General features: G+C 41.7%; 1 protein-coding gene across 1 annotated transcript in view; it reads right to left on the reverse strand.

The window, feature by feature from the left end:
- Positions 1-1960: 1960 nt before the first annotated feature.
- The window catches only part of LOC307247944 (inaD-like protein), a 72507-nt gene continuing 59137 nt past the window's right edge, over positions 1961-15330 (reverse strand). Inside the window, exons 30-31 of the mRNA XM_080024102.1 lie at positions 2958-3154; positions 1961-2633 (exon numbers count right to left, since the gene is read on the reverse strand). Of these exons, the coding sequence (XP_079880228.1) occupies positions 2538-2633; positions 2958-3154 (293 nt within the window). The 3' untranslated portion in view covers positions 1961-2537. The remainder of the gene's footprint in view (positions 2634-2957; positions 3155-15330) is intronic.

Here is a 15330-nt window from a genome sequence, read left to right on the forward strand (position 1 = left end):
CGCTGGTTCCACCTCCCGCTTGTTCCACCTCCCGCTGGTTCCACCTGCTGCTGGTCGCACCTGCCGCTGCTTCTACCTGCTGCTGGTTCCACCTTCAGCTGGTCGCACCTGCTGCTGCTGCTCCTACCTGCTGCTGGTTCCACCTTCAGCTGGTCGCACCTGCTGCTGCTGCTTCTACCTGCTGCTGGTTCAACCTTCTGATGGTTCCATCTTCTGCTGCTTCTACCTGTGGCTGCTTCCACCTGTGGCTGCTTCCACCTGCTGCTGCCACCACCTGCCGCTGGTTTCACCTTCTGCTGGTTCCACTTTCAGCTGCTTCTACCTGATGCTGCTTCTACCAGCTTCTGCCGCTTGGCTGTAGAAGCCCAGAATCCCTTTCACCACCCCCCAACTAAGCTAACGTTAGCTAAAAGCAACAGGCCATGCACCCAAACCCCAGAGACCAACTGCAGAGGGAGCGTGCGCGCGCACACACACACACACACACACACACACACACACACACACACACACACACACACACACACACACACACACACACACACACACACACACACACACACACACTCCATTCTCCTCTCAGCATATCACTAATAGCCTCACCCCCCCATCTAACTGTATGTAGCTCCCTAACTCTCCTCCTTCCTCTCTCTCCTACACCATCTGATGGATGGTGATACAACAAGGCTTCAACCTCAGTGAGTTTACAATGAAAATGATCCAGACCCCGACCCACACCACTGGACTGCTGCACCACCACTGGATTGCACCACCAGTTCCGTGTGTAAATGTAGTTGGATTTTCAATCACATTTAATCTTTAAGCTCTTTCTAAACACAGTTTGGGCCTAAATGCTTTAGTAGAAACATGTGACCTGTTGTGTTTGCCAAAAACTGATTTCTCATGAGAGGATCTTTAACTGACATTGACAAATTACTGTCATCGTCCCTGGAACCTAACCTGTTTCCAATCACCATTAAACCATTAAAGTGCATCTTAAGTCCTTCGTCAAGGTGAAAAAAGCAGGATGCAGCGTAGCTGGGTGGGTGGGGGCTGAGGAGGGAGACCGACACGTGTACTCTCTCACACGTGAGAATGTGTGTGTTGAGCGTGGTGTGAATGCATGTGGAGGTTCAGGCCCCATTGACCACAGAGTGACAGTTAACCTTCGGTGTTTCCATGGTGATGGGCCAAGGGACTTTCATTCATCACCGTGGTGACGGCTGGTAATGTATGTTTCAGGAGTGACCTGTTGGGGTCTCGAGGTCGAGATCTGCTGGAGGCCGATGTAACACGTTGTGAACGCACGCTGAACAGATGCATGATGGGAGAATCAGGCATGGAGCTGCTGCTTCAAATCAGATCAAAATACTCTGATGTCGCCAAATGGCTCCTGCCCGTCGGCCATTTTTGTTTTGGAGAGTTTGATCAAGCTGAGAAACAGAATAAATACCAGAGTGTGCACAGTGACGAGCCCTTCACGTAGTCTCTTCATGTCATGTGAGGTTGCAAACCGTAGGGGGCGTCAGTGTCCACTTGGAAGTGCACTGCAAAGGGAAAGGGGGAGTGTCCATCCCACAGACTGCCCAGAGACAGTTTACCAACGATGCATTGCAAGTTTTATTAATCTTTGTTTAGTTAATTGGAGGATCTACAAACTAAAAGCAGGTGCATAGTGCCAGCCACTGCTTTTATTTGTGTACATCAATGAGAGAGCTAAAGTTAAATCCAGTCCGATTTAGTCACTTTATGCTCCAGTTACAGTCATCCACAGTTTCTTATAGATGCATCATTTGATTCACTCAATGCAGTAGTTTATATTTATGTATATTTCAGATTACAGCAGTCAGCTCTGTATTCACTCACAAATTGCTTAGCTGACAAAAATGTTGTGCATAGCTTCAGCCTCAGAGTACAGTGGTGTAGTCCTGGGTGTTGACCTCTGTCACGCTGAGCTAGACATCACTTGACATCTGACCAGCGAGGTTCAAACCCACTGAACAACTGTTCGATTCAAGCAAAGAGCGGGCACTCCTGAGAAATCGTTCAGCTACTTCAACTTAAATTCAGATTCATACTTTCATTGCTCACCTTGAGAACCATTCAGATGAACGACAGAACCAGATGACAGGATGTGATATACTCGGTGGAGCAGCTTTAATAAGATCATCTAAACAAGCTGTTGGAGCTGACGTCCCACAATGGCGTTGTGATTATGGCCCATCACTCAGACTGATACCCCCCGCCAGATTGCAGCTCAGAGAAGATCTGCTGGATACCAGGACCAGCACCAAAACAGGTTCCAGTACTGGTCCTTCGCTGAAAGAACTGGAGTACTGGAGCATAATCATGAGCTCATAGGGAGGTACATTGTCGGAGAAGATTCACTTTGATTTATCCTCTGCATTTCCACTGCATTTCAACGATGGAGGAAAACCTTTCAGAAACTCTTCTTCCAGATGATGAACTTGTTTCACTCAGAGAAGTAGAAGCGGATGAGGGTGAAGGGAAGGTTTTTACCCAGAATGCTCTCTGTCTCACCTGAGTAGGATGAGCTTGACTTTGGGGGCGGAGCTTTTAATGATGGCTGAGGCATTCTGGTGACTCCGCCCATACAGCACCTGGCTGTTAATCTGACAGAGACAGACAGAAAATTTTAAAATGAAAAGGAAGACATTTTAAGAATGAAGTATTCACAGTGACGATTAAAACATAATGCATGATGCAGCCCCCCACCTCCGCTCCCACACATTGCTGTGCTGGTAGAATTTTCACTCACTGCTGCTCAGTGAGTTAGATGTTACCAATATATGTAAATGTTACATCAATAACTCATTAGCAGGATGCGCACACACCCCCACACCCACAATAAGCTTAAGATGTTAAACTTGAAACAGCGCTTCACCTCCCTCCATCCTGCCCTCCCTCTCTCTCTCTCTCCCTCCATTCCTCCTCACCTCGAGCAGTTCGTCTCCCACCCGGATGCGTCCATCGCGGGCTGCTGCGCCCCCTGGGTGCAGCCCCACCACATAGATGCTGGTCCTAGCCCGGTCCCGGTTCCCCGCCAGGCTCAGACCCAGACCCTGACGCTCCTTCTCCAGCTCCACACTGAGCAGATCCCCACACAGATCCCCATACTGCTGCAGCACCCGCTCTGAGGGGGAGGAGAAAGGGTGGGTGGGGGGGGGGGGGGGGGGGGGGGTTGCATGCTCAGCAGGTGAATTCAACAATCTAAACAGAGAAGCCCAGGGAACCCTATTGTTTTTGTTCAGATTTTCATTATTCTCCGAGCCATTATTGCTGGCCGAAGTGCCTGCCACTCATAAACCATCAAATTAATACAGACACAAATTAATACAGTTTGTATAACGGGCAGTCCACACAAGCTATGGTCCAAGTTTGATCGACATCGGACTATATCTGTAGGAGTTAGTAAAAAAATGTTTTTTTGAAGGAAAGAACCAGAAGTAGCGAGCCGACGTACTGGAAGTGGCAGGGCGAAGGGATCGGACGCGGTGGAGCGGGGTGCTTTGTGATATCATCATCCAACATGGTATATATGTGCAGGGTATGACTCTGAAGGGGCTTTTGCATACGACGCGGTGCACACTGCTCGGGATTGGTGTCATTCTACTGCAAGCCAACTCACTCGTGATCAGATGCTGGATGTGGAGAGAAAGCACTTGGACTCCCTAGTTATCGTCCTCGGGGTATCGGGAACTTTGACAAAGGGAATTTAAGACACTTACTCCCGAAATACAAGCAGTTTTATTAACTGTCCGACCAGAGATGGGAGAACACAGTGGATCACTGCTACACCACCGTCCACAACACACATCACGTCGTTCTCCGCACTGCGCTGGGAAACCCCAACCCCGTCTTGGTCCACCTGATCCCCACATACAGGCATCAAGTCGAACTGTCTAAACCTACTACGAGGAGAACCAAGAAGTGGAGCAGCAAAACAGAGGGGGACCAGCCTGAGTACCTGGACCACACAGACTGGGAGATGTTCAGAACCACCAATCAGTCTGGATGAATACACAGATGCTGTGATGTCATATCAGCTTCTGAGAGGACAGGTTATACAGACATGCACCAGGGTGAGTTATAACAATGACAAGCCCTGGTTAACAGCTAAACTCAGACATTTGAAAAAGTAGAAGGCATTTAAGAGTGTTTGGAACTTGGATAATGTAGCATAGCCTTAATTATGTTTCAAAAGTATTAGGTTCGTTTAACAGGAAATCGGGAAAACTGTAATTAATGTAATTGGTGCAATTGCTGCTACTAACCTGGACCCAGTGCATTGCTGCCTGAAGCTATATTTAGGAGTCTACTATTGTTTTTGTTAAAAAAAAAATTAATGTCACTCTTCACGGAAACGATGAATGAGTTATGTATTCAGGGCAGTTTTGGCACACCGTTGTCCGAGTATGATCCAAATCGGTTCATTTTTGTCAAAATGCTGCGTTTCTCATCTCCGCAATGCTCAGGTGATAGCACTGCAGACTTTTGATTGGTCACAGACCAGTGTGTCATTATGTCACTGGTCATGTGTAATCACTACACGTATGTGCAAGATGGCGGCGTGCAACGACTGCCTGACATTAGACCTGGAATTTGTGAATACCCCAGATACATAATTTCGCCCACTGGACTATTCGATTGGACTTTAACTAAAGGAATATAAGACACAAACTCTGACAGACTGTACATACCCAGAAGCACAGAAACGCAGAGATAACCGCCGTTAAACACAAGGTTGGTGTTGCGTTTGGAACGCGGATAATCTAATATAATCTTTTCACTTTATTACTTATCCGACATGCACCAGGGTGAGTTACAATTATTCACATGCACTTTACTGCAGATATCTGTATATACAAATAACCTATCCCATAAACATAACAATTCCTTTCACTTTTTTTTTTTTTTTTCCATTTTGTACCCCCACTCTATATTATCTTTCGAGTCTTATTTTATTTTTAATTTAATTATATTATTCTATTCGCTAACTGCATTATGTTTTAGGAATCAGTTTCAGTTAGTTAGCTAGGTAGGAATTGGGTTAGCTATTTTGTTCGGTTTACTAACTATTTTGCATAATCTCCGGGTGCTTATTTCACTGCATATATGTATGAACGTATGTATATGTTTGTGACAAATAAACCTCTTGAATCTTGAATAAAAATGTTTTTTTTTTTAAACATTGCCTTCAGGATTTAAAGAAATTCCACAGATCTATATTTTTACAGTCTTCCTGAATTGTAGTCAGTTGTAACAAGAACCATACAAAATTACACAATGACAGGTATAACTTTATAACTATTAACCTTAATTATGTGTGAAAAGAATTAGGTTAAAGTAATACCAGAAGACAATTGGAATAAACAAAGCGCAGCTTATTAGACGTCATAAACATATATGTTTCTGAGGACAACTGACATACGCCAGAGTAAGTTGTACAAAACACCCAAAAACCCAATAACATCACTGTCAGATCTTATAGACAATCCAGAGATCAATGTATTAAATCTTCCTGAATTATCATTACTGGTAACAATAACCATAAGCAATTAAAAAATACAAGGAACGTGTATTTATTTTGTATATGTGTATTGAAATATTTTAATTGTTTTGTGTTCCCTTCCAGATGTCTCATAGAAGCCAAAATTCCAAGGCAGCAAAGAAAGATTTAGAGGTCAGCCAACCTACTCTTCAAAAATAAAAAGATATATTCTTTCTGAAACCTCTGAACAAAACTCTGAACATAACTCTAAAGTAAGGACTACAAACAACTCAGAAAGAACGACTAGAAAACGCCTACAGAAGTTGCTGCAAAATCTCTGACAACATTTAATACAGGTTTAAAGTTCCTTTAAATATACCTGTTGATACTCCACACATCTTGGTGTTAAGAGTCTCATTTCATCAGGGTAATGCACGGTTTGGAGACTCCAGGAACAAGTAATGTGCAGCTATTAGTTTGACAGCAGTACAGACCCAAAATGTTTTGACAACAAGTGACCTAGATGATGTTTTGATAAAAGGAACTAGCCTTTATCAAAACATAAAAACGTCTGCTCAAATAAAAGAAAATATTTTAGTAAGAGATTAATTGCAATATCAGAATAGCCAAGGGAAGATACGTTCTGTAAGACAGTTTTTGCATTAACGTATGCTGAAGGGGTTACTGGCCGCATTGGTATTGAAAACTGTGACTTTGCATTATGGAATATAACCATGCCAATTGTGAAGCCATTCAGAGATCACTGGTAAATAATGACGCATGCTTATTAACAATTACTGGCAATACATGTACAATTATTAAGTAGGGATCATATTATGCAGTTGTAGAGTCACATTCCCACAGCACAGTTGGACATTTGCAGTATGACTCCAGCAGCTTTGCAGAGAGCCAAAGCACACTCGTCTATTGAACTTTAATGAAGGGCCGACTACCCTGGACCCGTGTATTGCTGCCTGCAGCCAAGTTCGATTTTTAAGGGCCCAACCCCTATTGAAATCGCTTGTGAAAATTCTGTGAATTTTTTAGGCTAAAACTATTTGAAAGAGAACAATGGCAGAAATTACGCACACGGTTGACATTTCATTTGAATCAGTATGTCACAAACATCTTGTAGTTCAACTTTCATCCAAATCAGCCCACATAGGGAGAAGAAATGAGCGAAAAACCTACCAAATTTGATCGATATCACAGACGCAATGCATTTCACGCTGAATTATCCAACCCGGCTAAAAGTATCTGGAACACAATAATGACAGAATCTACGAACACCCTTAAGGTGTCGTTTAAACTGGTTTTGTCACAAGGATCTGGTGGTATAAAATTTCATCCAAATCGATCCACATACGGAGCGGATATTAGTGAAAAACAACAACTTTGATCTCAAATATTCAGCTGGGCTTGCTTAACTGACATGGCACTATTCATAAACAAAATGAACAAGATGAGATTTACAGTAAGACGCTTCATGACATCATCATACTATTTAATATAAATGTACAGATTCAGATTGAGAATGTCCATTGCACCCTGTCCAGAGTACAGTGTAGACTCCGTCACTATGTAGTGGTTCGACGTTACCAACTATGTATTCACGTGTGTATTGATGTACCTTCTTACCTGATAGATATCAGTAGATCTGTTTCAATTTATATATTATCGCTTTGGTACCCATTACTTTGCTGGATTAATGAAAATATAAAAAACAGTCCACAAAGACTTGTAACCACTTTGAGATGAATCCACTGAAATATACGACTGAGTGATGCGTTCAAGATCCAGCGAGGCGTCGGAAAAATAGATGCCGTGCAATGGTAATTACTCACAGAAATAGCAAAACATTTTTCGTATATCATGCAATTCATGCATTACAGCCAATTGTACAGAGCAGAGAAACAACATGACACAAACAGCCAAGCGTACAGCAGGAGCGCTGGTGCTACCTTCGCTCGGCAGCACGCAGCGGGGATGAGACCCTCCGGAGCTGATGCAGCGGGTCTTCCTCAAACTACAACTTAAAATTGAACTTGCACCCCCCCCCCCCCCCAACCCGAGCCCAGAGTGGCTCCAGCAATAGATCAATTAAATAAACAATCAGTGATTTTCAGTGACGGTCAGGAGGAGTCCCTCGGCCAGCTTCAAACGTCCCCCCGCATATAATCAGAGCGCAGATTCGACAACTTTTCAGACTGTTCTCAGATGACAATGATGTTTATAATATATATAAAAAATGTGAAAAAAACCACTTATGGAAAGACTTTCATTGTAAGTGTTCCCCATACGTATCGGTGTTAAAAGGCTCATTTCACCAGCATGATTTACAATTTCGAAACTCCAGAAATAAAGAGTGTGCAGCTATGAGTTGAACAGAATAGTTTAGTTCTTCAAAACCAGATTCAGAATGATTGCACATGGACACAAAATTACCAAGATAATGTTTTGATTAAAGTAAATAATCTTTACCAGGATATGAAAAAGCCTGGTAGAATAAATTATAATGTTCCAGGAAGAGAGTATATTTCAATGACAGAAATGGCAAAAAGAACCATGTTTAATACAACATTCCAAATAAGGTTTATACCCGTTTACTGGCTGCATTGGTGTAGATCACTATGACTGTGTTTAATATAGCTAGGCCAATTAATAGAGCACTTAAGAAATCCCTGTCAAATAATAATGATGCATGTATATTAACTATTTTGGGTAATACATGTGCAATTATCAAGCAGGGTTCATGGTATGCATTTGTTGATTCAAACGCAAGGAAAACATAGGGCTAAATGAGTATGACTCACTGAGTAGTTCTGTAGCTTACTACAACAACATTGATTCTGTCAGTCGTCATTTTTGAAAATTGTAATAATTAATTCTGCCAAACTCAACCGATATTTAAAATTGTTGACGTCTGGTTGAAATGGAAATGCTTCATACGAAAAGCCATGAAAGTTTGATTTGTGGAATTACATGGACGTAACTACATTATGTTTATAAGTTCAGTAGATTTTGCTGCATTACACAAAAAAAAAAAAAAAGTAACACATGCCTTAAATAAATAAACTGGACTGCGTGTATTGCTGCCTGCAGCTATATTTATTATTATTATTCTTCTAGCCATCCTCCTGCTGAAAGTGCCTCGTGCTCAGAAACCGTGGAACCCACAGATGTACAGGATCTGCGCTGAGCAAAGTGGTGCCGTGCAAAAGTTGTGTGTTTACAAAAGGTGTGTGCTCTTGCCCACACAGTCAAAAGTTAAGAAAGCACTCCAAGTTTGTCTCGAGTTGAGATGAGACAGCAGGAAGTGATGCTGCGTTCCACGGGAACTCAGAAAACTTCAATTTATGTCAGTCAGAAATTATGCTACATTCCACAGGAACTCGGAAAACTGTAATTGGTGTCGGTAGTCTCGAGGTCTGTTACCTTTGTAAACTCCCCGCCGCCACCCCGGTGAAGCTGTGAAATGTTCAAGAATTTGAGTAGGTGAACATATTATTTGTGGTTAATGGCGGAGGGGTTTCCAGTTAACGTTATGTAGTAGTACATTAGTTATTGTTTATTTCAGTTTTTTGGCTTGTTTTCACATTGGTGTAATTGCTGCAACTAACCTGGACCCTGTGCATTGCTGCCAGCAGCTATATTTACTATTATTAAGGCTCTTATTTTTCTCCTTGGCATTTTGCCGGCTGAAAGTGTCTGGAGCACAGCAACCGCCGAACCCACGGACATAAACGAAGTGTTGGATTCGATGCATTCTAACGATTTTATGGTCCATGTTTGATTCACATTGATCTATATTTGGAGCAGTAATTAGTGAAAAACAGTTGTTGACATACCTGGGTTGGTGGAGCGGGGTGCTTTGTGACATCACAATTCAATTTGTTATATATGTGCAGGGTGTGTCTCTGTGGGGGCTTTTGCATGGGGTGAAGTCTGCCCCATCTAGACTCCATTAGTGTGTATTGGTTGCTTTGCGCAGGATCTGTGCCGGGTCGAGACGAGAGACAGCAGCAGCCGCTTGCATTCAAGTCAAGGCCAGATTTCTTGCCATTATAAAATAAGATTGTATTCCATTACAGAAAATGAATTTGGCTGTATGTCATTTTGAATAGTAGCGATAACATACTTTACATTCTAACATTAATTTTTATATATTCTAGTTAAAGTATTCGTCATTATGTGGAGTCATTACTTTGTCGGGAAATGCCACAGCATATACCATCACAGATGCTGCAACAAAACAATCGCCCTAAAAATTCCAGACATATCCAGATGTGGACAAATTTGTTGGTACCCTTACATTACAGCTCATTGAATCGATGCCTCATTCCTCCTGAAAAGTGATGAAATTAAAAGCCATTTTGTCATGTATACCTGCATCAGACTTTGCTTTTGATTTTTGATTCAACAGAATATTTAACATAATAAAACAAATGAAAATGACGTGGACAAAAATGATCGGACCCTTAACCCTTAATATTTTGTTGCACAACCTTTAGAGGCAGTCACTGCACTCAAGCGATTTCTGTAGCTCTCAATGAGACTTCCGCACCTGTCAACAGGTAGTTTGGCCCACTCTTCCTGAGTGCCTTGTCAAACTGCATGTTTCAGCTCTTTCCATAGATGTTCAACTTCAGAATAGTCCAATGTCCAACAGAGCTTCCCAACACTGGGCAGTACGTTTCGCTCCAGAATGCCTTGATAGTCAAGAGATTTCATTGTGCCCTGCAGATTCAAGGCACCCCATGCCAGATGCAGCAACGCATCCCCAAAACATAACCGAGCCTCCTCCATGTGTCACAGTAGGTATGGTGTTCTTTTCTTTGAAAGCTTCATTTTTTCATCTGTGAACATAGAGCTGATGTGACTTGCCAAAAAGCTCCAGTTTTGACTCATCTGTCCAAAGGACATTCTCCCAGAAGCATTGTGGCTTGTCAATATGCATTTTAGCTAATTCCAGTCTGACTATTTTATGTTTTTCTTTCAAAAGTGGAGTCCTCCTGGGTCTTTTTCCATGGAGCCCACTGTCACTCAAAAAGTGACGGATGGCGTGATCAGACACTGATGTACCTTGACCTTGGAGTTCAGCTTGTACCTCTTTGGAAGTTGTGCTTGGCTCTTTTTCTACCATTCGCACTATGCTTCTGTTCAATCTGGGTTGGTTTTCCCCTTGCAGCCATGTCCAGGGAGGTTGGGTACAGTCCCATTTAACTTCTTAATAATATTTGCAACTGTAGTCACAGAACATCAAGCTGCTTGGAGATGGTCTTATAGCCTTTACCTGTAACATGCTTGTCTATAATTTTCTTTCTGATCTCCTCAGACAACTCTACCCTTTGCTTTCTCTGGTCTTTGTTCAGTGTGGTGCACACGATGATACCAAACAGCAAAGTGACTACTTTTCTCCATTAAAATAGGCTGAATGACTGATTATAGGATTGAAGACATGTGTGATACTAATTAAAGAAAAAGGTTTGATTGAAATATCACTATAATCCAATTATTTATAATCTTTTATAAGGGGTACCAACAAATCTGTCCAGGCCATTTTAGAATATAATTGATCTCTTTTGCAATAATTTATATTTTTTTCACAGTTTCTTTGCTTTACTCTATGACATACCAAAGGCATGCAAGTATACATGACAAAATTAGCTTTTAATTTCATCACTTTTCAGGAGGAATGAAGCATTGCTTCAATGAGCTGTAAGGGTATCAACAAATTTGTCCACATCTGAATATTTCTACAGATACTTATGTCTATAATTTCCTGCATCTCCAGCATATTGTGTTAATCCGTAGACATTAAGTCAAATTCCAAAATGAAAGGTAATCTAATATAAATGTTATACTTCACAGTAAAAAAATCTGATGTTATCATTGTTACCTTAGGGTGTATTCCATTATAGATACTTAATTTGGTAATTTGTCTTCCTGAATTGTAGTGAGTTATACAATTACTAAATTAAACAGTGAAGGTAACATGTATTTATTGTGTCTGTGTTGTGAAATACTTGCATTGTTTGTGTGTTTTCGTGTTCTAGATGCCAAAGAGAAGCCCAAAGTCTAAGACAATAAAGAAGCAGTGGAAGAACATGCACCCTTAGGTCAGTCACTCTCTCTCCTCTTTTAAAGTGAAGACTAAGCAAAACTGAAGAGCACATTGAAAAAAGCTATGAAACAACTGAAAAAAACAAAAAGTAAAAAAAAAGTTGCACCAACATCTCTTACACAAGTTAATGCAGATGAAGTGCCTTTAAATACAACTGTTTATTCCCCATACATATGGGTATTTAGAGGCCCATTTCATCAGGGTGATGCACAGTTTGGAGACTCCAGGAACAAGCAGTGTGCAGCTGTCGGTTTAATGGCAGTACCGAAGAGCAAAATCCAGAATGTTTGCACATTGACAAGAAGTGCCCTAGTTGTTGATGCTTTGGTTAAAATTGATTTACTTACCTTAAATAAGTAATTTGTTAACCTTTGAAAAGACAGCGCTGTTTTTGTAATAAAAATATATTAAATGCCAGGCTTTCTTTATAAACATTAACTTTCTGAAAATGGCCTTAAATATGGTAATAAATACTGGGAAATTTTGTTTTGTCCAAATATTTTGGCAAACTTTTCTATAAAACACTTCTGATGTGTCATAATGTTTTCCACCATTGTGAATCTGCCCTATTTGTGAAACTAACCACTGATCAAAATACCTTCAATTAGTCTACTATTTGGCATTGGTTGAATTAGTTAGAATTTATTTTTCATTGTGTTTCACAAAATGTCAGACAACTTTCGTTTGTGTAATTAGTACAATTGCTACAACTAAACTGAACCCCATGCATTGCTGCCTGCAGCTTTATTAAGGCGTCCAGCCTGGAGTGCTATAACCCATTGTTTTTGCTCAGATTTTATTACTTTGAATCTTTTTGGTGTTTTTCGGGCTAGAAGTATCTGAAACACAGCAACCGCAGTATGCAGAGACATCGTTGAGGTCTCGTTGGAACCGGGACATTTCAGACATGTTGTAGCTTGCGTTTGATCAATATCGACGTACATTTGAAGCAGAAATTTGTGAAAAACTGTTGCAATTTTACCGTAAGGAGAAGAACATTGGCGCGACTTGATTAGTTTGAGGAGCAGGGCGCTTTGTGACATCATCATCTGGACGCAATGACCCAAAAATCTGAAATGGTTTAGTTTTATCCTGGCCCTCAGAGACCAGTGCTTCGGTATCCACCTCCCTGCCCCTCCCGGACGGACTCGGTTCTCTACGCTGACAGAGTGGCGTCAGAGCGCCCCCCCCCCCGGACACAATAACCCTAGCCCAATGATATAAAATCAGTGTGATTATTTTCAACCTGTCCTACACTCTGTGCCTCCCGAGAAGGAATGTTCTCCACCTGTTCTACCTCTCCCTGTCCACCCACTCCCTCTGGCTCCGCACCGCAGTACAACTGGTGGAGACATCGGGCACAAGCGCTTCACTTGCCTGCCGGCTGCAGAACGGAACATTGCCAGTCGATTTACGGCTTTCAGTGCAAGTGGGGCTACAGTATAGTCTGCAGTATTCAAAACTGAACTTCCTATTAGACACAGCAACCTAGAATAGCTTTGCGAGAGTGCATTTATAGAGATCTGTTTCCATGTAGTTATCAATGATCTGTTAACTGAGTGATCAATCACTGATCATCTGGTTTCTACTGGTAATTGTATTATCAATTATTCAAATTTAATTATATTATTACCGTATATGAGTAATAACCTGGAGCCGCACTTTGTCACCGGACCAACCATGTCACATAAGACCACCGTGTCCAAATCCTCCAACAGTCTCTATGCAATTATTAAAGTAAAATTAATTAGTGAAAGTAATTTTTGTTAATGTGGCTGCAGAGATGGGAAAGGTTGAATACCACTGGTGTAGACAGAAAACCTGGACCGATGCTGCATTTAATGGAAACTCAGAAAACTGTAACTCGTGCTGTGTTCCACAAAAACCCGATAACTATAATCGGTCACAGAAGGTGCTTCCGCACCACAGAAAGTCCTAAGAACCTTGAGAGGAACCGTCCCTTTTGTGTCCGCACTGCATGATTCAGGAAAGATTGTTATTGTTAAAACACCGTTCTTGAGGGACATCAGTGATGAAAGTGCATGGTGATTGGTCCAGACATAAGGTGATTGGTCAGACACGAGCTATAGCGGTTTTTGACGGTAACAATAACCGTCAAAAATAAGATGCTTCATTTAAAGTAAACATGTGTTTCTTTATGCACAATTTATTTATTTCCAAGACATTAGATCTACGTTAATAAAACAGCGTCCCTCCGCCCAACGTGTGGACAGGGCAGACTCGGAGTGACACTCAATCACGACAGGTTTTCCTCAGTGCGATGGAACCTCAGAAACCTGTAATATGTACCAAACAAGACTAAATTGGACCAGCAAAATATGTATTCTATTGTCATTGAGGCATGTCATTTTCTTATGTTTAAATTATTTTGTTTATTCTATCATTCACTTATTTCATCTTAAATTCTAATCTCTTTCTACATCATTGTTTGTTTATTCTTAATTTTTTTTCTTATTTTTCTACGCTTTGGTGATATTGTTCTTGTGACTTTCATGGCAAAATAATAATAATGATAAATATAGCTGCAGGCAGCAATAGACAAGCTCCAGTTTAGTCGTGTTAGGTACATATTATAGTTCCGTGTTCTGTGAAATGCAAAGCAAGTTACAATTTTCCGAGTTTACAGTGAATGCCGCATCGGCTCTGGGCTGTCGCCTGAACAAGCATTAACACTACGCAACGCAACCAGGTCTACACAGCGCAATTCTCAACCAGGTCTACACAGTGCAATTCTCTGAATGTGAATGAGCACCCAGAGACGAAGCTTGGACTTATATAACATTGTTTCATGACGTCCCAAAGTGCCCCACTCCACAAACTAATAAAGGTATACCAACATTCTTCAACTTCCAGTAAATCTGGAAAACGTTTTTTCACAAATCCCTGCTACAAATGCAGATCTAAGTGGATAAAACTTGCACCACGAGATGCCTGAAACGCCCCAGTTCCTCAACCATGTCTGTGGGTTTGGCAGTTGTCGGGTTCCGACCAGTTTAACCTGAAAAATGCCATCATACATTAATAACTAATACAATTTAAATATATACATCGATCAGCCACATCATTAAAACCACTGACAGTGAAATTGAGTGAAGTGAACACTGCTCACCTCGTTTTAATGTTACCCGTCAAGGGTTGGGATATATTAGGCAGCAAGTGAACAGTCAGTTCTTGAAGTTAGTGTGTTGGAAGCAGAAAGAACGGGCAAGTGTAAGGATCTGAGCGACTTTGACAAGGGCCAAATTGTGATGGCTGGACGACTGGGTCAGAGCATCTCCAAAACAGCAGGTCTTGTAGGATGTTCCTGGTATGCAGTGGTTAGTACCTACCAAACGTGGTCCAAGGAAGGACAACCATTGAACCGGCGACAGGGTCATGGGCGCCCAAGGCTCATTGATGTGAGTGGGGAGCGGAGGCTAGCCCTTTTTGTCTGATCCCACAGAAGAGCTACTCTAGCACAAATTACTGAAAAAGTTCATGCTGATAGAAAGGTGTCAGAACGACAGTGCTTTACAGCTTGCTGTGTATGGGGCTGTGTAGCCTTAGACCGGTCAGAGTGCCATGCTGACCCCTGTTCACCGCTGAAATCATGTGGATGGCTGGGTGCATGTGCGTCGATAACCTGGGGAAAAGATGGTACCAGGGTGAACTATTGGAAGAAGGCAAGACGATG

Source organism: Zeus faber (assembly GCF_960531495.2).
Source record: "Zeus faber genome assembly, chromosome: 1".
Taxonomy (NCBI): domain Eukaryota; kingdom Metazoa; phylum Chordata; class Actinopteri; order Zeiformes; family Zeidae; genus Zeus; species Zeus faber.